General features: G+C 42.6%; 2 protein-coding genes across 2 annotated transcripts in view; one reads left to right on the plus strand and one right to left on the minus strand.

Moving 5' to 3' along the window:
- The window catches only part of TSGA13 (testis specific 13), a 566,886-nt gene that overhangs the window by 144,243 nt on the left and 397,183 nt on the right, over positions 1-25,460 (plus strand). The gene's annotated exons all lie outside the window — the stretch shown is intronic.
- Positions 9,378-10,671, minus strand: LOC143774991 (uncharacterized). The gene is made up of 2 exons (XM_077262808.1): positions 10,438-10,671; positions 9,378-10,362 (listed from the first exon to the last, which is right to left on the minus strand). The coding sequence occupies exons 1-2, from the start codon at positions 10,617-10,619 to the stop codon at positions 9,378-9,380; spliced, it is 1,167 nt and encodes a 388-aa protein (XP_077118923.1). The 5' UTR covers positions 10,620-10,671.

A 25,460-nucleotide genomic window follows, 5' to 3' on the forward strand; every position in this document is an offset into this window, starting at 1 on the left:
TACTTGCGATTATTTATGAAAAAAATGGAAATATGGCGAAAATTTTTAAAATTTTGCAATTTTCAAACTTTGTATTTTTATGCCCTTAAATCAGAGAGATATGTCACAAAAAATAGTTAATAAATAACATTTCTCACATGTTTACTTTACATCAGCACAATTTTGGAAACAATTTTTTTTTTTGTTAGGGAGTTATAAGGGTTAAAAGTTGACCAGCAATTTCTCATTTTTACAACACCATGTTTTTTTTTAGGGACCACATCACCTTTGAAGTGATTTTGAGGGGTCTATATGATAGAAAATAACCAAGTGTGACACCATTCTAAAAACTGCACCCCTCAAGCTGCTCAAAACCACATTCAAGAAGTTTATTAACCCTTTACGTACTTCACAGGAACTAAAACAATGTGGAAGAAAAAAATTAACATTTTACTTTTTTTTGCAAACATTTTACTTCAGAACCATTTTTTTTAATTTTCACAAGTGTAAAAACAGAAATTTAACCACAAATTTTGTTGTGCAATTTTTCCTGAGTACGCCGATACCCCATATGTGGAGGTAAACCACTGTTTGGGCGCACCGCAGAGCTTGGAAGTGAAGGAGCACCGTTTGACTGTTTCAATGCAGAATTGGCTGGAATTGAGATCGGACGCCATGTCGCGTTTGGAGAGCCCCTAATGTGCCTAAACAGTGGAAACCCCCCACAAGTGACACCATTTTGGAAACTAGACCCCCCCAAGGAACTTATCTAGATGTGTGGTGAGCACTTTGAACCCCCAAGTGCTTCACAGAAGTTTATAACGTAGAGCCGTGAAAATAAAAAATCGCATTTGTTTTCACAAAAATGATTTTTTCGCCCACAAATTCTTATTTTCACAAGGGTAACAGGAGAAATTAGACCACAAAAGTTGTGCAATTTCTCCTGAGTACGTCGATACCCCATATGTGGAGGTAAACCACTGTGTGGGCGCACCGCAGAGCTTGGAAGTGAAGGAGCACCGTTTGACTTTTTCAATGCAGAATTGGCTGGAATTGAGATCGGATGCCATGTCGCGTTTGGAGAGTCCCTGATGTGCCTAAACAGTGGAAACCCCCCACAAGTGATACCATTTTGGAAACTAGACCCCCCAAAGAACTTATCTAGATGTGTGGTGAGCACTTTGAACCCCCAAGTGCTTCACAGAAGTTTATAACGTAGAGCCGTGAAAATAAAAAATCTCATTTTTTCTACAAAAATGATCTTTTTGCCCCCAAATTTTTATTTTCACAAGGGTAACAGGAGAAATTAGACCACAAAAGTTGTTGTGCAATTTCTCCTGAGTACGTCGATACCCCATATATGGGGGTAAACCACTGTTTGGGCGCACCGCAGAGCTTGGAAGAGAAGGAGTGTCGTTTTACTTTTTCAATGTAGAATTGGCTGGAATTGAGATCGGACGCCATGTCACGTTTGGAGAGCCGCTGATGTGCCTAAACAGTAGAGACCCCCCACATATGACACCATTTTGGAAACTAGACCCCTTAAGGAACTTATCTAGATGTGTGGTGAGCACTTTAAACCCCCAGGTGCTTCACAGAAGTTTATAACGTAGAGCCGTGAAAATAAAAAAATCGCATTTTTTCTACAAAAATGATCTTTTTGCCTCCAAATTTTTATTTTACCAAGGGTAACAGGAGAAAATGGACCCCAGAAGCTGTTGTACAATTTGTCTTGAGTACGCCGACACCCCATATGTGGGGGTAAACCACTGTTTGGGCGCATGGCTGAGCTCGGAAGCAAAGGAGCGCCATTTGACTTTTCAATGCAAAATTGACTGGAATTGAGATCGGACGCCATGTCGCGTTTGGAGAGCCCCTGATGTGCCTAAACAGCAGAAACCCCCCAAAAGTGACCGCATTTTGGAAACTAGACCCCCCATGGAACTTATCTAGATGTGTAGTGAGAACTTTGAATGCCCAAGTGCATCACAGAAGTTTATAATGCAGAGTCGTGAAAATAAAAAATATATATTTTTTAACAATAAAGATTTTTTAGCCCCCAAGTTTTTATTTTCACAAGGGTAACAAGATAAATTGGACCCCAAAAGTTGTTGTCCAATTTGTCCTGAGTATGCTGGTACCCCATATGTGGGGGTAAACCACTGTTTGGGCGCATGGCAGAGCTCGGAAGGGAAGGAGTGCCATTTTGGAATGCAGACTTTGATAGAATTGTCTGCGGGCGTTATGTTGCCTTTGCAGACCCCTAATGTACCTAAACAGTAGAAACCCCCAACAAGTGACCCCATTTTGGAAAATAGACCCCCCAAGGAACTTATCTAGATATGTGGTGAGAACTTTGAATGCCCAAGTGCTTCACAGAAGTTTATAATGCAGAGTAGTGAAAATAAAAAATATTTTTTTTCCCACAAAAAATATTTTTTTAGCCCCCAAATTTTTATTTTCACAAGGGTAACAAGAGAAATTGGACCCCAAAAGTTGTTGTCCAATTTGTCCTGAGTATGCTGGTACCCCATATGTGGGGGTAAACCACTGTTTGGGCGCACGGCAGAGCTCGGAAGGGAAGGAGCGCCATTTTGCAATGCAGACTTTGATAGAATTGTCTGCGGGCGTTATGTTGCGTTTGCAGACCCCTAATGTACCTAAACAGTAGAAACCCCCACAAGTGACCAAATTTTGGAAACTAGACCCCCTAAGGAACTTATCTAGATATGTGGTGAGAACTTTGAAAGCTCAAGTGCTTCACAGAAATTTATAATGCAGAGTAGTGAAAATAAAAAAATATATTTTTTTCCAACAAAAAAGATTTTTAGCCCCCAAGTTTTTATTTTCACAAGGGTAACAGGAGAAATTGGACCCCAAAAGTTGTTGTCCAATTTATCCCGAGTACGCTGATGCCCCATATGTGGGGGTAAACCACTGTTTGGGCGCACGGCAGAGCTCAGAAGGGAGTACCATTTGACTTTTTTAGCGCAAAATTGGCTGTCGTGTTTGGAGACCCCCTGATGTACCTAAACAGTGGAAACCCCCCAATTCTAACTCCAACCCTAACCCCAACACAGCCCTAACCCTAATCTCAACCCGATCCATAATCCTAATCACAACCCTAACGATAATCACAACCCTAACCCCAAAACAGCCCTAATCTCAACCCTAACCATAACCCTAATCAAAACCCTAAATCCAACACACCCCTAATCCCAACCCTAACCCTAATCCCAACCCTAATCCCAAACGTAACACTAATCCCAACCCTAATCCAAACCCTAACCCTAATCCCAACTCTAACCCTAACTTTAGCCCCAACCCTAACCATAACTTTAGCCCCAACCCTAACCATAACTTTAGCCCCCGTCGTCACAAAAAAAGTTCAATGTAACCTTTTTTTTGTACGTCGCGTCCGCCATTTCCGCGGATGCGTGGCCGTAACTCTGCCCCCTCCTCCCCAGGACATAGACTGGGCAGCGGATGCGTTGAAAAACTGCATCCGCTGCCCACGTTGTGCACAATTTTCACAACGTGCGTCGGTACATCGGGCCGACGCATTGCGACCGCCCCGTACCGACGCAAGTGTGAAAGAAGCCTTAGGCTACTTTCAGACATAGCGCATTTTTGAGCGCTATTTTGCGGGCGCTTTTCAAAAATGCGCAATGTCATTTTCGTCTGCCGGCAAAGTGAATGAGAAATTCACTTTGCCGTTCAGACACACCGCAAAAAAACGCGGCGCTTTTGTCTGCAAACACGCCGGCGTAAAAAGAATTGACATGTCAATTCTTTACGCAGCGGCGTGTCTGCGTATCCCCCTAGGGCCCCATATTACCTTCCACACACAGCGCCTTTGTCCTGGGTGTCGGCGTCTTTGTACGGAGGGGTTGACACCCAGGACCGGACGTGACGTTGGACAGGAAGAGGGAAGCCCCCGCCCCCCAGTGAAGCAGCATGGAGTCCTTCTGTGTGTGTGTGTGTGCGTGTGTGTGCGTGTGTGTGCGTGTGTGTGTCCCCATGCGACGCTAGTGCCACCATTGTGCTAAGTCGCCGTATGGGACTACTACTCCCATCCGGTATTAGGATGGGAGAGTTGTCCCTGTGTCCGGCGACTTAGCACAATTGTAAAGTTACACAAAACACCTACACACAATACACATACATGACACACAGTACATACAACATATAACACAGAGTATATACTCACCAACAGCACACTTGTAGGCGAAGCCCTCGATCCTCCAGGAAAAAATCCAAAAATAATAAACCAAATTCATACTCCCTGTCCGCAGAATCCATAAAACGAGTGTCCCACGCCGATCTGCTGCTCTCCGGCGATACACTGCCAGGAGCGAAGCTCCTAGCAGTGTATCGCGTACTGTTCCGGAGTTCAATGACTCCGGCGTCTCGGTTAACAGCAGTACAGCTGCGTTGAACTTTCCCACGCAGCACTGCCGTTAAGCGAGAGTGCCGGGGTCAATGACCGCCGGTAAACTCGCTCGCGCATGCGCAGTGACACACCGACATGAACTATGGCTCCTGTCAGTGTGTTGCTGCAGCCGTGGAGAGCAGACATATCTCTGGATGTGTCTGTTCTCCATGGAAAATCTTGATACGTGGCACTTAAATATGTGGCAATTAAATACGTGGCACGTGGCACTGAAAGATGTGGCACGTGGCACTTTGATACGTGGCACGTGGCACTTTGATACGTGGCACTGAAATATGTGGCACGTGGCACTTTGATACGTGGCACGTGGCACTTTGATACGTGGCACGTGGCACTTTGATACGTGGCACTGAAATATGTGGCACGTGGCACTTTGATACGTGGCACGTGGCACTTAAATACGTGGCACGTGGCACTGAAATATGTGGGACACGTCGCACAAAAAAGTTACATGTAGTTTTTTTTGTGTCGACGGTCCGCCGAAGCACGACGCATCCGTCGCACGACGGATGCGACATGTGGCAATCCGTCGCAATGCGTCGCTAATGCAAGCCAATGGAGAAAAAACGCATCCTGCAAGCACTTTTGCAGGATGCGTTTTTTCTCCAACGACGCATTGCGACGGAAGCCAAAAAACGCTAGTGTGAAAGTAGCCTAACCCTAACCCTAGCCCTAACCCTAAATTTAGCCCCAACCCTAACCCTAACTCTAACCCTAACCCTAACCCTAACCCTAATTTTAGCCCCAACTTGTCTTCTCCTGCCGGCCGGCAGATGGCAGCAGATGGCGGGCGCACTGCGCATGCGCCCGCCATGATGAAAAAGCCGGCTGGCAGGAGAAGACAGAAGAGGACCCAGGGACCCCGGGTGAGTATGATAGGGTCCCCGAATCCCCCTATTTCTCTGTCCTCTGATGTGCGATCACATCAGAGGACAGAGAAATAACTGATTGCTTTTTTTTTTTTTTTTTTTTTTGCGGTCGCCGGTAAACTGTTAATTACCGTCGATCGCAAAGCAGGGGTCGGTGCAAATCGACCCCGATCATGTTCTTTGGGGTCTCGGCTACCCCCGGCAGCCGAGACCCCAAAGAACATCCGGGTGCCGGGCGGCGGGCGCACTGCGCGTGCGCCCGCCATTTTTTCCCGGAAAAAAGATGGCGGCGCCCATGGGGAGACACGAGGAGCACCGGGGGAGGTAGGTAAGTATTGGGGGGCTATTGGGGGCCATCGGGGACCACATTTCTCTGTCCTCCGATGTGCGATCACATCGGAGGACAGAGAAATTAAACGGCAAATCGCGTTTTTTTTTTTTTGTTGCGACCGCCGGTAAACGGTTAATTACCGGCGATCGCAACTCGGGGGTCGGTAAAAAACCCCCGAATCATGTTCTCTGGGGTCTCGGCTACCCTCGGCAACCGAGACCCCAGAGAAAATCCGACTCTGGGGGGCGCTATTCACTTTTTCCACAGCGCCGTTAATTAACGGCGCTGTGGTTTAAGTACCCTTAGCGGCCGCCGTTAAAAGGCGTATCGGCGGTCGTTAAGGGGTTAAAGATTTTTCTGTATTTTCATGACTATGAAAATTGTACATTCACACTGAAGGCATCAAAACTATGAATTAACACATGTGGAATTAAATACTTAACAAAAAAGTGTGAAACAACTGAAATTATGTCTTATATTCTAGGTTCTTCAAAGTAGCCACCTTTTGCTTCGATGACTGCTTTGCACACTCTGGGCATTCTCATGATGAGCTTCAAGAGGTAGTCACCGGGAATGGTCTTCCAACAATCTTCAAGGAGTTCCCAGAGATGCTTAGCACTTGTTGGCCCTTTTGCCTTCACTCTGCGGTCCAGCTCACCCCAAACCATCTTGATTGGGTTCAGGTCTGGTGACTGTGGAGGCCAGGTCATCTGGTGTAGCACCTCATCACTCTCCTTGGTCAAGTAGCCTTTACACAGCCTGGAAGTGTATTTAGGGTCATTGTCCTGTTGAAAAATAAATGATGGTCCAACTAAACGCAAACCGGATGGAATAGCATGCCGCTGCAAGATGTTGTGGTAGCCATGCTGGTTCAGTATGCATTCAGTTTTTAATAAATCCCCAACAGTGTCACCAGCAAAGCACCCCCACACAATCACACCTCCTCCTCCATGTTTCACGGTGGGAACCAGGCTTGTAGAGTCCATCCGTTCACCTTTTCTGCGTCGCACAAAGACACGGTGGTTGGAACCAAAGATCTCAAATTTGGACTCATCAGACCAAAGCACAGATTTCCACTGGTCTAATGTCCATTCCTTGTGTTCTTTAGCCCAAACAAGTCTCTTCTACTTGTTGCCTGTCCTTAGCAGTGGTTTCCTAGCAGCTATTTTACCATGAAAGCCTACTTCACAAAGTCTCGTCTTAAAAGTTGTTGTAGAGATGTGTCTGCTGCTAGAACTCTGTGTGGCATTGACCTGGTGTGTAATCTGAGCTGCTGTTAACCTGCGATTTCTGAGGCTGGTGACTCGGATAAATTTATCCTCAGAAGCAGAGGTGACTCTTGGTCTTCCTTTCCTGGGGCGGTCCTCATGTGAGCCAGTTTCTTTGTAGCGCTTGATGGTTTTTGCCACTGCACTTGGGGACACTTTCAAAGTTTTCCCAACTTTTCGGACTGACTGACCTTCATTTCTTAAAGTAATCATGGCCACTTGATTTTCTTTACTTAGCTGCTTTTTTCTTGCCATAAGGCTGGGGTCACACATGGCGTAAGACAATACGCCACGTATTATACGTCCGTACTACGCGTTCAATACGCCAAAATGTCTCCGTAAGCGACTTCCGTAGTTCCTGCGTTGCTTAGGTGTGGTCGCGTATTTTGCGCATGTGCTTGTGCGTGTGTAATCCGTATGTGATCCGTATGGCGTATTTAGCACGCACCATCACAAAATGGACATTTAACGGTTTTCAGGCCTGCAAATCATTTAAACCATCATTAACAACACTATTTAAGACCTCTACAACAGGTGGAGCCCTCCCATCTGCCCTATATGTTGTCTAGCATATTTTGGCTGTGTTGCTTTGAGATTACAAACATGTCTGGCCCTGTGTATTTAAGCACAACTCAGCGGGTGTTGCTTCACTGGGTGTTGTCTCGGCGCTTTGGCCAGCCATATCCGGTCAATGTGGATCCGCGAAGGAGGAGACGAAGATTGTGGGTACATCCTCTATTGACCCAACGCCAGAGTAAAGGCCATTTCCAGAGACTATATTCAGCTTTGAGGGCACATCCAGAGAAGTTTTACCAGTATACTCGAATGTCCATCCGGACTTTTGACATGTTGTTGGAGATCTTACGTCCTGGGCTCACCTTTCAGGACACCTGGATGAGAAAAGCCATCTCTGCTGAGGAGCGTCTGCTCCTAACCTTACGGTATGTATTCCACATTTTCCAATACTGGTTTTTTTGGGGGGTTCTTTCCAAATGTGTGTTGTCCTACTAGGTTTAATTAACTTCACTTTGACATGAAGCCACAAGCACATATCAAAGATTTTTGCCAATTTTCTAGTCTAGTTATTTTGTCAATTGTAAATTTGTATACTGTAAATAATTTAATAGTAAATGAAATATACACTTTGGCTTATTCCTTTGTTCATCGTCCTCATGTTTTGTTTTTTTTCCCTTTTTGTTGTATTGCAGCTTCCTGGCGACAGGATTGTCCTATGCGGGTCTACACATGGAGTTTCTGATTGGGCGGTCGACCATTTCAGGCATTGTTAGGACAACCTGTTCCCAAATCTGGCAGAAACTACATGAAGCTGTGTTGCCGGAGCCAAAACAGGACGATTGGCTTAAAATCGCCACAGGTTTCAGAAATAATTGTGACTTCCCTAATTGCATTGGAGCTGTGGATGGGAAACATATCAGGGTGCGTAAGCCGCCGAACTCTGGTTCCCAATTCTACAATTACAAGCAGTTTTTCTCTGTAGTTCTGTTAGCAGTTGCTGACAGTAACTACAGGTTTGTAATTGTAGACATTGGGGCCTATGGGCGAACTGGAGACTCTAGGGTCTTCAATTCGTCCATAATGGGTCGGCGGCTACGTGACAACCAGTTGAACCTCCCACCACCACAACAACTCCCAGGCTCCAATGCGGAAGCAGTGCCTTTTGTTTTTGTGGGAGATGAGGCCTTCCAACTGTCGAGCCACGTCATGAGGCCTTACCCCAGGCGCAACCTTGACCACCGGCGGAGGGTGTTTAATTTGAGACTTGCCAGGGCACGGAGACTGGTTGAGTGCGCCTTTGGGATTCTTGTGGCCAAATGGCGTGTTCTTCAGTCTGCCATCCAGCTGAGTGAGGCTACAATCAATGAGGTGATCAAAGCCTGTGTCATTCTCCATAATTTCACAAGAATACATGATTGTTCCTCTACAAATTTTGAAGATAACCTCATGACCAATGTTCCTAGGCCTACCCCATATGTCCCTCCTCCGCGTCGGCCACTTTCTGGACTGAGAGTTCGTGATATCTTTACAAATTATTTTATGTCTCCTCAAGGTGCTACTCCCTGGCAAGACTATGCATTTTTGCATGTGTAATTAATTAGCTCTATAAAGTATGTGTTAATCAAGTTTCCAGCTGTGTGTGTTTTATTTTCTTATTTCACATATGGTTATCAGCATATCATGTGTGTGTGATGGAAGAATGAATCCAGCGCATACAGACGGTGACTGGTAGTAAGAAAACGTTTTACTGAATACCTTTTTTTACTTTCTTTGTTTGTTTTTTTTCCAAACCTTTTTTTGGCCTTCTAAAGGCCTATTTTTCTTTTTTAACAAAAATAGCGTAAACAACCACAGTAAAACATGCTCTGTAGTGACAATACAAGCCTAAATATTGTATCCAAATCATATTTTAAAAACAAAAAAAAAAGGTTAAAATAACATTAAAACACAAAAAAACCAAATTATAAGTCCTGGTAGGTTGGGGCAGGAGAAGTAGCTTGCTCATTATCTGCATCAGGTGGCATTTGTACGGCCAACTGTCCAGCACCCTGTGCAGATGTTGTAGTGGCCTGAGGGACATTTGCCAAGCTATGATGCTGGGAACTTGGAAGAGTGGGGCGAGGATTTGGTAGATACCCCTGCTGGTGATAACCATATTGCCGGGAATCATAACCCAACCCAAAATGACCATATTGTCCAAACCCAGGTTGGGACCAGCCTCCAGCACTGGGTGTGGACAAGTGGCCATATTGGGATGGTTGAAGATATCCCGCCATATGTTGCTGAGGTGGCCATTGTGTGTTTGATGGGGGTTGGGGCTGAGGTGTTGGCTGTCGTGGAGGGGGTGCTTCAGATCCTTGTTGAGCTGGCAGGCCTTGTAATCTCTGAGGCCGCAGAAGATTTTCTGGTGACATCTGCCACTGTTCAATCATATGCATGAGATTGTATGGGTTATTTGGGGGGGTGCATGCGTCAACAAGGATCTGAAAACACCCTCTCACACGAAGCCTTAACTCACGCTCTAGGGACCTTAAGTAATGGGCCATGCTCCTGGTAAATCCCTCCTCCCCATCATCGTCTCGAACACGGGCCAAGTAGCTCAGGACCCCAGCATCCACGTTTTGGCGCCTTTGGAGCAATTCTCTTCTGCGGCGTGCACGCTGTGGTCTGCCTGCAGCCTGTGGGGATGGAGCCAGGGCAACAGTTGGGCTGCTGCTATTTCCAGGGTCATCCTGGCTAGGTGGTGGTGCTGCAGAAGAGGCAAAATGTGGGTCCTCAGGGTGTGGGACGGAGGCAGATGGAGCAGCCTGACCAGATGAGGATCCAGGAGGGATGGAGCCAGAGGGAGCATCAGATGGACCAGCCACCTCTTCAACTTCACCAACTGGGTCAATGACAAGTTCCGAGTCAGACCCTGTCTCCCTGTCAGTGAGGTTAGACTGAGTTCTGAAAAAGAAAAAATGTTTTAGGGCCACAAATAAGACAAAAACCCAAAAATACACAGAAAACAATGTTACTTACGGCCTGAGGTCCATGCTGGGATTCAGAAAGTTGAGTCGGTCAAAATATATGTATTTTTTTTTTTTTGGAGGTGCCCCGGCTCCACTTCTCTCCCGCTGCTGCCTCTCCCTCCTGTACTGGTCGCGGATACTCCGCCACCTTGTTGTAACATCACCCACTGAAACAACAAAAAATACACACATTCTTTAGGCCATTAATCAGTGAGCTCACAAAAGGTGGAACTGACTACAGAGATTTAAGTGTAGCATCCAAATAGGCCTTTGTGGAGAAGATTTAATCTTAAATTTACCCCAAAAACAAAATTAGCAAGCAAAGCCACAAGGACATAGTCCACTAACCTCTATCACAGAAAGGCCAAATAATGGGAAACACTGTTAGTTTAGTAAGTAAAAGGGACACGTATTCTAAACATTAATGAAATCCGTTTCTCTTGTACAACACCATGTATCTACTGGTGGGCTTTCTAGTTCCTTCATGACTATTTACTAAATTCGGGAAGAGAAATTCAAAGTAGTAAGGGCCTGATAATTCTCCAGAACATTACATTTAAAACATGGGTGTACTTACTTATCTGTCGCTGTGCCTGACGTGGCTGCTGGTCATAATGTGGGAAGAGGGCCACACACACACTCCTCCATGCTGCCTCTTTTTGTGCCCTGTTTGCATAATTAGGGTCTCTTTGGTCCCAGAGGACAGGCCTCTCTTGGACCAAAATGATCAGCATGTCCGCGTTGACAATGTTTGCCATGCTGAATATCACTCCGTGGAGGCGTGCAGCAGACTTCCGGGTTCACTGTCTGGCTTTTTCAGCTAATTAGCATGTCTCACCTGCCTGATTGAGGCCTTTGGACCTTTCAGGACATCTGCCAGTAAATCCGTATTTCGCGCAAGGCACACGCATGGTCCGTAAGCATTCCGTATTATACGCTCTCCCATAGACTTGCATTGGCGTATTTTTTGCGCGATACGCTGACAAACGCAGCATGCTGCGATTTTCTGCGCCCGTACAACTCCGTAAATTACGGATCCGTAATATACGCCGTATAGGACTAGACCCATTGAGAAGCATTGTGCCGTATGTAATGCGAGTTTTACGTACGTAGTTTTTGCGCTCTTACGTACGTAAAACACGCATGTGTGACCCCAGCCTAATACAAATTCTAACAGTCTATTCAGTAGGACTATCAGCTGTGTATCCACCAGACTTCTGCACAACACAACTGATGGTCCCAACCCCATTTGTAAGGCAAGTAATCCCACTTATTAAACCTGACAGGGCACACCTGTGAAGTGAAAACCATTCCCGGTGACTACCTCTTGAAGCTCATCAAGAGAATTCCAAGAGTGTGCAAAGCAGTCATCAAAGCAAAAGGTGGCTACTTTGAAGAACCTAGAAAATAAGACATAATTTCAGTTGATTCACACTCTTTTGTTAAGTATATAATTCCACATGTGTTAATTCATAGTTTTGATGCCTTCAGTGTGAATGTACAATTTTCATAGTCATGAAAATACAGAAAAATCTTTAAATGAGAAGGTGTGTCCAAACTTTTGGTCTGTACTGTATATGTCCCCTGTGGCTGTGGATGGGAGAGCATCAGTGGAGGAGCTGGTCACAGGAGGCAGGAGCCAGCTATTGCAGCTAACACTGTGCCCTCTGTCAAAGAAATTAATATTCACGGCTCCCCACGCCCATGGGAGTGGAGAGCAGTGAATATTAATTCATTTTAATAGGCATACGTGATCGGCCTTCGGCTAACAGTGTGCCAGCTATTAAAAAAGATGAATATTCACTGCTCTCCTCGCCCATAATCCCAGGCGTAGATAGCACTGAATATTTCAGCAACTGACATCAATGTGTGAGGGCACATGGCAGTGACGTAATGCGCTGCTTACACGCAGCAGACAACGGCGACACCAGAATAGGAAGCTGCTGCGAGGGAGTGGAGGGAAGTAGAATTGTGTTTTTTTTGTGTACAGCGTGATAGGGACCATATATACTATGATGTGGGCCATGTATACCAGGATGGTGATTGGGGGGGGCCATGTATGCCTGGATGGGGGGCCATGTATGCCAGGAAGGGGGGCTACGTATACTTGGATGGGGAGCCATGTATGCCAGGATGGGGGGCATGTATATCTGGATGGGGGGGCATGTATATCAGGAAGGGGGGCCATGTATACCTGGATGATGGGGAACCATGTATTTGCTACAAATCTTTTTTTTTTCTATTTTCCTCTAAAACCTAGGTGCATCTTATGGTTCGGTGTGTCTTAATCGGAAAAATACGGTAAGTGATAACAGAATACACTACTGCACTACTAGAGAAAATTGTACACAGTAAAGGTTTGAAGTGACTATAGATAAATAGAAGCAGAGTTAAAAATTAAATCATATATGTGGAGAGAACACATGATTATATTGGAAATAAGCTGGTATATCAACAAGAGACACCGGTATATTCAGTACACATATGCTCTGGTTTAGTACAACCAAATGGCTATAGATAACTCCTCCAATTGTTAAATAGTAACATGTGCCCAAAATAGATAAAACTCATAAGATTCAGGGGATCAGATTGTCAGAGGGTGTACCCCAATCAGTCGCAGGGAAACTGCTTAAGTACGGTTCTCAGTGTAACAAAGTTCCAGCAACTGATGTAAGTTGGGTACTTACTGATATCAGTCATACAACTATTTCAGCGTTGTGCTTGAAGCAAGGCCCTTTTAAAGGTAACTCTGTTGAGGGAGCATCCTCCCATGGATGCCCCTCTCCTGTGCCTGTCCAAAGATGTTAAAACAGTGATGCTCCCGAATTCTGGAGTTTTGATTTTTTTTTTCTCATTACCGTTTACTGGTTCCAGTAAGCACTGTTGAGGCCATGTTTCAGAAGTGGGAAGAAAATCATTTTGCCATAAACTGTCTACAACCAGGTGCTCCCCAGAAGATTTCACAAAGAGGCATGAAAATAATTATCAGAAGAATTGTCCAAGAGCCAAAGTCCACCTGTGGAGAGTTACAGAAAGACTTGGAATCAGGAGGTACAATTGTTTCAAAGAAAACTATAAGTAATGCACTCAACCTCCATGGCCTGTATTCACGCTCACCATGCAAAACTGCATTGATCTAAAAACGTGTTAAAGCACATTTAAAGTTTACTTAACAACATTTAGACAAGCCTGTTAAATACTGGGAGAATATAGTCTAGTCTAGTCTAATGAGATCAAAATTGAACTCTTTGGATGCCATAATACACATAATATAACATGTTTGGAGGGAAAAATGCGCTGCATTTTCACCCCAAAAACACCATATCAACAATGAAGTTTGGATGTGGAAACATCAGGGTGTGGGGCCATGTTTCAACATACGGCACTAGCAAACTTCATGAGATTGAAGGAAGGATGAATAGACAAATGTACTGAGACATTTTTGATAAAAATTGGCTGTCATCTACCAGGATCATTATGTTAAAATGAGGGGGAACATTTCAGCAAGACAATGATTCAAAACACACAGCCAAGTAAACTCTCAATTGGTTTCAGAGAAAGAAAATAACGTTGCTAGAATGGCCCAGTGAATCACCTGACCTGAATCCAATAGAAAATGTATGGAAGAACCTAAAACTCGAAGTCCATAAAAGGAGTCCACAGAACCTTCAGGGTGTTTTGTGTGAAAGAATGGGCTAAAATCCCACCTGAGCAATATATGCGACTAGTTTCTCCATACAGGAGGTGTCTTGAAGCTTTCATCGCCAACAAAGGCTTTTGTACAAAGTATTAAATAAATTTCAAGAAGCGTGTTTAATACTTTTTCCCTGTGTCATTCATGATTGTTAAACATAACTTAATTTATGGACATCTATAGTTTGATTTCTTTGCCTATGTGGATTGAATGAGTTGTTACTGACATCTGGTGAGAATTTCTTGTCAATAGCACCTTTAGAAATATATTTGTTTAGAAAATTGGTGATGTGTTCAATACTTATTTTGCCTGCTGTATATCGCATAGTACACGTTTCTTTACAGTGTCCCCTATATATAACATTTTTTATTTGATTTTTCAATTTTTGAGAAACTGAATGAACAAATAAAAAGCAATAGTTGTAAATTTAATTTGTACAGCATTTTATGCAGTTCACCATGCGGTAAACATAACGTAACTTCATTCTTCGGGTCAGTACAATTACAGCGACACCAGTATTTAGTATTTTTACAATAATAATAATAATAATAATTTGCACAATAATACAGCGATTTACAAAAAAAGTATTTGTTATTGCATCACTATATTTTCATAGATATATTTTTATTTTTCCGTTAAACGAGTGGAGTGGGGGCATGTTTTCTATGAAATGAGTTGACGTTTTTAATTGTTCCAATTTGGTTTAGATTACATTTCTTAATTCTTTTTAGGTGGCAGAGTAAACAAAAACCAGAAATTCATAAATGGTTATTAATATTTCTTCTCATGCCTTTCACCATGTAATCATGTAATCATGTAATGTAAAAGTAATCAGTCAACTTTATTCTTGGCTTTATTATGGTCGCAGAGATACCAGATTTATGTAGGCTTTTTTATGTTTTGTTACTTTTGCATACTAAAATACATTTTTTTTACAAACAATAATTTCTTTTTCCATCAAAAACTCTAACTTTTTTTATTTTTTTGTAGACGTAGCTATATAAGGTGGCTTGTTTTTTATTGGACAAGATGACACTTTGATACCATTTTTTCTTGTATGTGATTTTTCTTTATCCCTTTTTATTTTATGTTTTGGGTGTCAGTATACTGAAAAAGCTATACCTGTATTTAAATAAATAATGACAGTTTAATAGATTTTGTATGTAGCGATACCAGATATGTGTACTTTTTTCCTTCAGTTTTTTTTGTGGAAAACTGTTTTTACTTAAAGAACATTTTCCATTTGTTTCGTACTTTCACTTTTCACTTTTATTTTTTCAAGTTTTTTACAAACTTTGTTTCACCGTTTTATTTTTTTTTACTTTGTTCCAGAATGGGACATCACTGTTCCCTGGACTGATCAGTGATCTAATACTCTGCAATGCTTTTGCATTCCAGGGCATTAGACCTGTCAATCAGGTGACCCCGCTGCCATTTTTCAGCCTTGTCACCATGGAGGCGATTAGCAGGCTAATGGTTAGAATTAGCATCCACATCATGTTTGTGTATTAGGTATCATTCTTCAATGAAAGATACAATAACATTATAATTGCACTTTGCCCTGCTTCATTCCAGTAATTTGGGCAGAATGCAGAATTGAGCAGTCATGCTTGTACTCCAATCATTCCCAATATTCAAATTTATTGATATCCTGCTCAGCTCATTCACAGACTGAGTGGGACGTCAATCAACTGAACAGTGGGCATGATTGTAGAACAGCCATCACAATACCTAATCCAGATCAATGGAAGGAACTGGGCACAGTGCAATTATAATTTTATTTTCTTCTTTCTCTGCTGAGTGATGCCTATTAGACTTACATGATCTGAATGCTAATTAACCCTAGCATGCTCTGAATTTACTTAAATAGTGACTTCTTTCATGACAACTTGACTTTAATTTGAAAACAAATGCATATAATAAGTTCTTTTTTAGGAAAAGTGTGATGATAAAGCAATAAAAATAACCAACTGTAGTTTTTGATTTATTTCACTAGGAGGACACAAAGACCAAGGATTACAAATGGTCGTGTGATATTTGATAAAGTAAAAAAAAGTTTGAGATATTTATCACTTTTCCAGAATTCTATTTAACATACGCTCAATTCAAATATGTTACATAAATATATTTAGAAATTGAAAAGAAATGTGGCACTCACCCCAAGGCACTGCTGAATTAGTATCCTTTATTCATCTTTAAAATGGAACAAACGTCATACGGAGAGGCGGCTGGGAACGGGGAACGGTGTAAGGAGGAAAGGAAAAGGACAGAAGGTCCTTTTCCTTTCCTCCTTACACCGTTCCCCGTTCCCAGCCGCCTCTCCGTATGACGTTTGTTCCATTTTAAAGATGAATAAAGGATACTAATTCAGCAGTGCCTTGGGGTGAGTGCCACATTTCTTTTCAATTTCTATGGACATTTGTTGCTATTTTCATGTTGAGCACCCCCTCTGATGCCTGCATTTTATTGAATACTTGAGACCAATGAACTCTGGTGATAAAGAAAAACGCTTGTGTCGATACAGCCTGGTGCTGTCCGCACGTCTCACTTTTTTGGTTTTATAAATATATTTAGGTGATGTTTGAGCATCTTTGTGGAGGCAGTTCAGATTGATTACATTTTTATGTGTTAGGCCGGAGACACACTGGTGCGAGATACGGCCGAGTCTCGGTGGTTAAAAGCAAGCTGTGGCACCTGCACTCCGGAGCGGAGCGTGCAGCTGCATAGATCAATACATGGAGCTGCACGCTCCGCTCCGGAGTGCCGGTGCCACAGCTTGCTTTTAACCACCGAGACTCGGCCGTATCTGGCACCAGTGTGTCTCCGGCCTTACAGGTTTACCCATACTGTAAGCAAATTAATGCCTTAGAGTCTATCCAAAGACTATATGGGGGTCTATGGGCATTTAGTGTAGAGAATTGTTTGTCCTGAGGTTTTCCAGTTATATAAAACTTGCTTTAAATTAAAATGATTAAAACTTGTGAATATACTTTCACCATCAAAGCTCCTTCCCTGTCAGCACTGTTCTCAGCTGCTTTACGTCTGCAGTTAATTTTCTAAGGGCTTATACTCACTTGCGAGAAATACGGACGAGTACAATCCCATAAAAAAATCTCATCTGCGATTTTTTTCTCAGCTGAAATCAAACTGAGAAAAAAAATCGCAGTATGCTGCGATTTGCTGCGTATCTTGGACGAGACTCACCAATGCAAGTCAATGGATGCGAGAAAAAAACGCACAGCACTCACACCACGCGAGTGCTCTCCGTTTTTTACACATCGGTGTTCTTTGAAAAGCCGGTAAATCATGTGCAGTGTACAGTAAAATCACACTGACAGGTTAGAATAGAATAGATATATACACATAGAATACATATATGTATACATGTCAGTAACACACACATTATATATATATATATATATATATATATATATATATATATATATATATATATATGTGTGTGTATTTATATTGATCTGAAAGATAGAATAAAAGACGGTAATTCCTCTGCCGGCTTCTGGAAAATTACTGCAGGAGCCAACAGGATAGAAGAGATGGATTACATACAGTAAATACATATAGAATAGGTAGATGTAAAGATGTCAGTGACAAATACAATTAGTACAGTGTGTGTGCAAATTACTGGACATGTCTCTAACCCCTTCCCGACCTGTGACGCCACGTAGGCGTCATGAAAGTCGGTGCTAATCCAACCTGTGATGCCTATGTGGCGTCATGGAGGGATCGCGTCCCTGCAGATCAGGTTAAAGGGTTAACTCCAATTTAACCCGATCTGCAAGGACAGGGGGAGTGGTACTTTAGCCCATGGGGGGGTGGCTTTGCCCCCACGTGGCTATTATCGCTCTGATCAGCCAATCAAAGCAATTTGTAATATTTCACCTATGAAATTTGCTGAAATATTACAATCCAGCCATGGCCGATGATGCAACATCATTGGCCATGGTTGGAGACCGCAATCTGACCCCCCCACCGACTGACAGCGGCGATTTGCCGCCGCTGTCACTCTTTCCTCCCCTCCGTTCTGTGCTCCGCTGCCCTCCGCTGCTTTCCTCTCCCCTCTGCTGCTTTCCTCTCCCCTCCGGTGCCCCCCCCCGCTGTCCGATCCCACCCCCCGTACCGCTGGAGTCCCGGGAGGTCCGTCCGGCATCTTCGATGGGCGCCACCATCTTCCAAAATGGCGGGCGCATTCACAGTGCGCCCGCCGAATCTGCCGGCCGGCAGATTCGTTACAGGTACATTTTGATCGCTGATAGGTTATATCACAGTGATCAAAATAAAAAAATAGTAAATAAAGCCCCCCCTTATCACCCCCATAGGTAGGGAAAATAATGAAATAAATAAAATATATTTATATATATTTAAAATAATATTTATTTTTTTTTCCACTAGGGTTAGGGTTAGAACTAGGGTTAGGGCTAGGGCTAGTGTTAGGGCTAGGGTTAGGGTTGCAGTTAGGATTCGAATTAGGCTATGTGCACACGGTGCGGATTTCGCTGCAGATTTTCCATCACGTTTACAGTACCATGTAAACCTATTGAAAACCAAATTCGCTGTGCCCATGGTGCGGAAAATACAGTGCGGAAACACTGCGTTGTATTTTCCGCAACAGGTCAATTCTTTGTACGGATTCCGCAACGTTTTACACCTGTTCCTCAATAGGAATCCGCAGGTGAAATCTGCACAAAAAAACACTGGAAATCCGCAGTAAATCCGCAAGTAAAACGCAATGCGTTTTACCTGCGGATTTTTCAAAAACGGTGCGAAAAAATCCGCACACGAATCCGCAACGTGGGCACATAGCCTTAGGGTTAGGGCTGGAACTAGAGTTAGGGTTGGAATTAGGGTTAGGGTTGGAATTAGGGTTAAGATTAGGGTTAGGGGTGTGTTGAGGTTAGGGTTAGGCTTGTGGTTAGGGTTGGGATTAGGGTTGGTTGTGTGTTGGGGTTAGGGTTGGGATTAGGTTTAGGGTTGTGATTAGGGTTAGGGGTGTGTTGGGGTTAGGGGTGTGTTGGGGTTTGAGTTGTGATTAGAGTTAGGGGTGTGTTGGGGTTAGTGTTGGAGTTAGAATTGAGGGGTTTCCACTGTTTAGGCACATCAAGGGGTCTCCAATCACGACATGGCGCCACCATTGATTCCAGCCAATCTTGCATTCAAAAAGTCAAATGGTGCTCCCTCCCTTCCGAGCCCCGACGTGTGCCCAAACAGTGGTTTACCCAAACATATGGGGCATAAGCGTACTCAGGAAAAATTGTACAACAATTTTGGGGGTCTAATTTCCCCTGTTACCCTTGGAAAAATAAAAAAATGGGGGCTAAAAAATTATTTTTGTGGGAAAAAGATTTTTTATTTTCACAGCTCTGCGTTATAAAATTCAGCGAAGCACTTGGAGGATCAAAGTGCTCACCACAAATCTAAGATTCTCATGTTACCCTTTTGAACATAAAAAATTGCGGGCTAAAAAATCATTTTGGAGGGAAAAAATGATTTTTTATATTCATGGCTCTGCGTTATAAACTTTTGTGAAGCACTTGGGGGTTCAAAGTGCTCACCACACATCTAGATAAGTTCCTTGGGTGGTCTAGTTTCCAAAATGGGGACACTTGTGGGGGGTTTCTACTGTTTAGGCACATCAGGGGCTCTGCAAACGTAACATGACACCCGCAGACCATTCCTGCAAAGTCTGCATTTCAAAAAGTCACTACTTCCCTTCCGAGCTCTGCCATGCACCCAAACAGTGGTTTACCCCCACATATGGGGTATCAGCGTACTCAGGACAAACTGAACAACAACTTTTGAGGTCCAATTTCTCCTGTTACCCTTGTGAAAATAAAAAATTGCCGGCTAAAAATAATTTTTAAGGAAAGAAAAATTATTTTTTATTTTCATAGCTCTGCGTTATAAACTTCTGTGAAGCACTTGGGGGTTCAAAGTGCTCATCACACATCTAGATGTGTTCCTTGGGGGGTCTAGTTTACAAAATGGTGTCACTTGTGGGGGAGTTCAAATGTTTAGGCACACAGGGGCTCTCCAAATGCGACATGGTGACCGCTAACGATTGGAGCTAATTATTCATTCAAAAAGTCAAATGGCACTCCTTCCCTTCCGAGCCTTGCCGTGTGCCCAAACAGTGGTTTACCCCCACATGTGAGGTATCGGTGTACTCAGGAGAAATTGCCCAACACATTTTAAGATCCATTTTATCCTGTAGCCCATGAGAAAATAAAAAAAATTGAGGCTAAAGGAATTTGTGAAAAAAAAGGTACTTTTCCATTTTCACGGATCAATTTGTGAAGCACTTGGGGGTTGAAAGTGCTCATAATGCATCTAGATAAGTTCCTTGGGGGGTCTAGTTTCCAAAATGGGGTCACTTGGGGGGAGCTCCAATGTTTAGGCACACGGGGGCTCTCCAAACGCGACATGGTGTCCGCTAACAAGTGGAGCTAATTTTTCATTCAAAAAGTCAAATGGCTCTCCTTCCCTTCCGAGCCTTGCCGTGTGCCCAAACAGTGGTACCTCCCCACATATGGGGTATCGGCGTACTCAGGACAAATTGTACAACAACTTTCGGGGTCCAGTTTATTCTTTTACTCTTGGAAAAATTAAAAAATTGTTGCTAAAATTTCATTTTTGTGACTAAAAAGTTAAATGTTAATTTTTTCCTTCCATGTTGCTTCTGCTGCTGTGAAGCACCTGAAGGGTTAATAGACTTCTTAAATGTGGTTTTGAGCACCTTGAGTGGTGCAGTTTTTAGAATGGTGTCACTTGGGTATTTTCAGCCATATAGACCCCTCAAAGTGACTTCAAATGTGAGGTGGTTCCTAAAAAAAATGGTTTTGTAAATTTTGTTGTAACAATGAGAAATCGCTGGTCAAATTTTAACCCTTATAACTTCCTAGGAAAAAAAAATTTTGTTTCCAAAATTATGCTGATGTAAAGTAGACATGTGGGAAATGTTATTTATTAACTATTTTGCGTCACATAACTCTTTGATTTAACAGAATAAAAATTCAAAATTAGAAAATTGCTAAATTTTCAAAATTTTTGCCAAATTTCCATTTTTTTTCACAAATAAACGCAAAAATTATCGACCTAAATTTATCACTAACATGAAGCCCAATATGTCACGAAAAAACAATCTCAGAATCGCTAGGATCCGTTGAAGCATTCTTGAGTTGTTACCTCATAAAGGGACGCTGGTCAGAATTGCAAAAAATGGCCAGGTCATTAAGGTCAAAATAGGCTGGGTCATAAAGGGTTAATAAACGATTATTTATTGGAAAAAAAATGGCATGGGCTCCCGTGCATTTTTCAAATCCAGCAGAGGGAAAGCCAGCAACTGGGGCAGATGTTTATAGCCTGGGAAGGGGGTAATACCCATGGAGTTTCCCAGGCTATTAATATCAGCTCACAGTGGTACACTTAGCCTTTACTGGCTATTAAAGTGATGTGGGGTTCCGCCATAATTAATAACCAGCAAAGGCTACACAGACAGCTGCGGGCTGATATTAATAGCCTAGGATGGGACCATGGATATTGCCCCCCCCGGGCTAAAAGCATCAGCGCTCAGCCGCCCCAGAAAAGGCACATCTCTAAGATGTGCCAATTCCAGCACTTAGCCTCGCTCTTCCCTCTTGCCCTGTAGCGGTGGCAAGTGGGGTAATAGTTGTGGGGTTGATGTCACCTTTGGGGAACCTTTAGGGAACATACAGTTATAAATATATAATAATGCTATATATGTGTGTGTTTTGAAAAATATTTCCTTTTAAAGCGATGTGTAAATGACAGAGAACTGCTGTATGTAAAAGCTCATGTTAAAATCGCATTGCACACGGTTTGCATACGGATGTTGCGTTTAAAATTCGCATTATACTCGCTTGACAATCGCATGACACTTGCATGACACTCGCATAGTACCCGTCCGTTTTTTCGGTCCGGAAATCGGACCTTTTTTTTCTCGCAAATGCGTATGAGCCCCAAAGGAAAGATCTTGATCATCTTCCACTATCATTATAAAATGTATTGCCTCTTTCACACTTCAGTCTTTTTGTTTCCCTCACAATCCGTCGTTTTGTGAAAAAAAACGGATCCAGCATATGTTGGTGCTGGATCCGTTTTTTTTCTCATAGACTTGTATTAGCGACGGATTGTGACGGATGGCCTTCCGTTTCATCTGTCGTATGTCGGATCCGTCGTAAAATCTGTGTCCGTCGGGCGGAGACAGCGCACATAGAAACGTTTTTTGTGTACATCGGAAAATTGCGCAGCGACGGATCCTGCACTGTCCGTCGTAGGCTATAATGGAAGCCTATGGACGCTGGATCCGTCGCTGTGTGTCAAAAGATGGAATCCAGCGACCGACTCCGTTTTTTGAAACTGAGCATGCCTGGAAGGATTTCTTATACTTTTCCATTCAGGGAAAAAATCTCTCTCTCTCGCTCTCTCTCTCTTTCCTAAAAATTCAGGCATCAGCTACTTCGACGGATCCGTCAAAAACCGGATCCAGTGCATCAGTTTCTTACAATCAGCACAGTATCCGCGTTTTCAGCACTTTGACGGACTGTGACTGATTGCAAAAAACGGAAGTGTGAAAGAGGCCTATGAAGGGAGCCCCTGGTTCCCGGGACCAGCCGGATATTATAGAAGTTTAGTAATGAAAGTTAATTAGTAAATTGTATAAATTTCAATTTTAATAACATGTAAAGCACTTTTTTTCTAGTCAGAAAAAGTTTTTAATTGTTGTTTTATAGTTGTTATGAAAAAATCTATATTGTAGCTGATCTCATGGTATGATTTATTTTGCATCCATTATGCATGAGCTGTGGTAGAGAACAGAATGTTGTTGTGCCTGCTACATGTCAAGTGGTAGTGTTAACCAAATGAGCTTGCTAAAGAGGGCCTGTCAGTTCTTCTTGCATGTTTATTTTGCTGAATTCTCATATTCATTGTAAAATAGCAATGATTACGCACCTAGATGTCATGCCTTTCCTCTGATGTATACAGGCCTAACCACTTTTATATTCTTGCTCCTATGGTACATATAATTAGTCTACAGAGGTTCAACAACACATAAAAAATAGCGAGGGCACACAAATTCCAAAAATCCCACTTCACAGTATTGGAGATTAATATACAAAGTTGATCCAACAATTAAAGGACAACCAATAGCATCTGATACAACTTAAACCCTAAGAAACCTACGTGTTTCGGACTCAAGCGTTCTTAGTTAAAGGTTTGTCAATATAATGTACAAGGATCAGTCAAATCAACATGAAATTCAATCATATTGAGAATCCAAGCCATTGTGCTGCATCCCAGTAAAAATGTGTATATATTCTGTGTGGTTTACTATTTTTATTAATGACCGTTTCTTAAAGGGGTTGTCCCATGAACAAACTACATTTTAATAGATATATCTTGGAATAATGATAAGTTCCACAATTGGATATGTTCAAAAAATATTGAAGCAAGATTAGATCCAGCTAACCATAAGAGACATCTATAAATGTATAAGATTACCTCAGCACATGAAAAAAAAATTGTAACACATTCAGTTGTGAAACTTATTATTCTTCCATGATCCATTGATTAAAATGTACTTTGTTTGTGGGACATCTTTAATTAATATTATTAATGTGCGATTTAAATCCTCACCATGGATACCCCAGTCGTGTATTTTTGTGTTTTTTGATTTTGTTATTTTTTGTATATGCTGATTTTAAAGATCCAGAGCAGGTTGTAAATACTTATGACACCTTTCATGCAGGCATATAGAAAAATAGTGTCTTTATTATTTCATCATCATTATTGCATTGTTAGTAGCTAGTCTATTACATCATCTATTTAGTCTTCAGTATTCTATCATCTCACAGTGACCAATCCATCACCTACATTTATAAATCCTCTCTGTGTAAGGTACACAGTTTTAGAATTTCTTAGCTTAGTTTCTTGGCATGTTGACATGTTTCAAAAATTTTTTTGAAATATGCATCATTCTTGCATTAGCAAAGCGGATAGTTTTGCTACATATGCGATTAACCCCTTACTGACATCAGACGGGATAGTACGTCCGATGTCAGCTCCCCTGCTTTGATGCAGGGCTCCGCGGTGAGCCCGCATCAAAGCCGGGACATGTCAGCTGTTTTGAACAGCTGACATGTGCCCGCAATAACGGCGGGTGAAATCGCGATTCACCCGCCGCTATTAACTAGTTAAATGCCGCTGTCAAACGCAGACAGCGGCATTTAACTACCGCATCCGGCTGGGCACCGGAAATGACGGCATCGCCGCCCCCCCCCGTCACATGGAGGTCGGCAATGCTTCTCCATTGTAACCATAGAGGTCCTTGAGACCTCTATGGTTACTGATCGCCGGTAGCTGTGAGCGCCACCCTGTGGTCGGCGCTCACAGCACACCTGATTTTCTAATACATAGCAGCGAACAGCAGATCGCTGCTATGTAGCAGAGGCGATCGTGCTGTGCCTGCTTCTAGCCTCCCATGGAGGCTATTGAAGCATGGCAAATGTTAAAAAAAAAGTTTTAAAAAATGTGAAAAAAATAAAAAAAAAATATAAAAGTTTAAATCACCCCCCTTTCGCCCCAATCAAAATAAATCAATTAAAAAAAATCAAATCTACACATATTTGGTATCGCCATGTTCAGAATCGCCCGATCTATCAATAAAAATAAGCATTAACCTGATCGCTAAACGGCGTAACGAGAAAAAAAATCGAAACGCCAGAATTACGTTTTTTTGGTCGCCGCGACATTGCATTAAAATGCAATAACGGGCGATCAAAAGAATGTATCTGCACCGAATTGGAATCATTAAAAACGCCAGCTCGGCACGCAAAAAATAAGCCCTCAACCGACCCCAGATCATGAAAAATGGAGACGCTACGAGTATCGGAAAATGGCGCAATTTGTTTTTTTTTTTTTTAAGCAAAGTTTGGAATTTTTTTTCACCACTTAAGTAAAAAATAACCTAGTCATGTTAGGTGTCTATGAACTCGTAATGACCTGGAGAATCATAATGGCAGGTCAGTTTTAGCATTTAGTGAACCTAGCAAAAAAGCCAAGCAAAAAACAAGTGTGGGATTGCACTTTTTTTGCAATTTCACCGCACTTGGAATTTTTTTCCCGTTTTCTAGTACACAACATGGTAAAACCAATGATGTCGTTCAAAAGTACAACTTGTCCCGCAAAAAATAAGCCCTCACATGGCCAAATTGACGGAAAAATAAAAAAGTTATGGCTTTGGGAAGGAGGGGAGTGAAAAACGAACACGGAAAAACAAAAAATCCCACGGTCATGAAGGGGTT

This window comes from Ranitomeya variabilis, chromosome 5 (assembly GCF_051348905.1).
Source record: "Ranitomeya variabilis isolate aRanVar5 chromosome 5, aRanVar5.hap1, whole genome shotgun sequence".
Lineage (NCBI taxonomy): Eukaryota > Metazoa > Chordata > Amphibia > Anura > Dendrobatidae > Ranitomeya > Ranitomeya variabilis.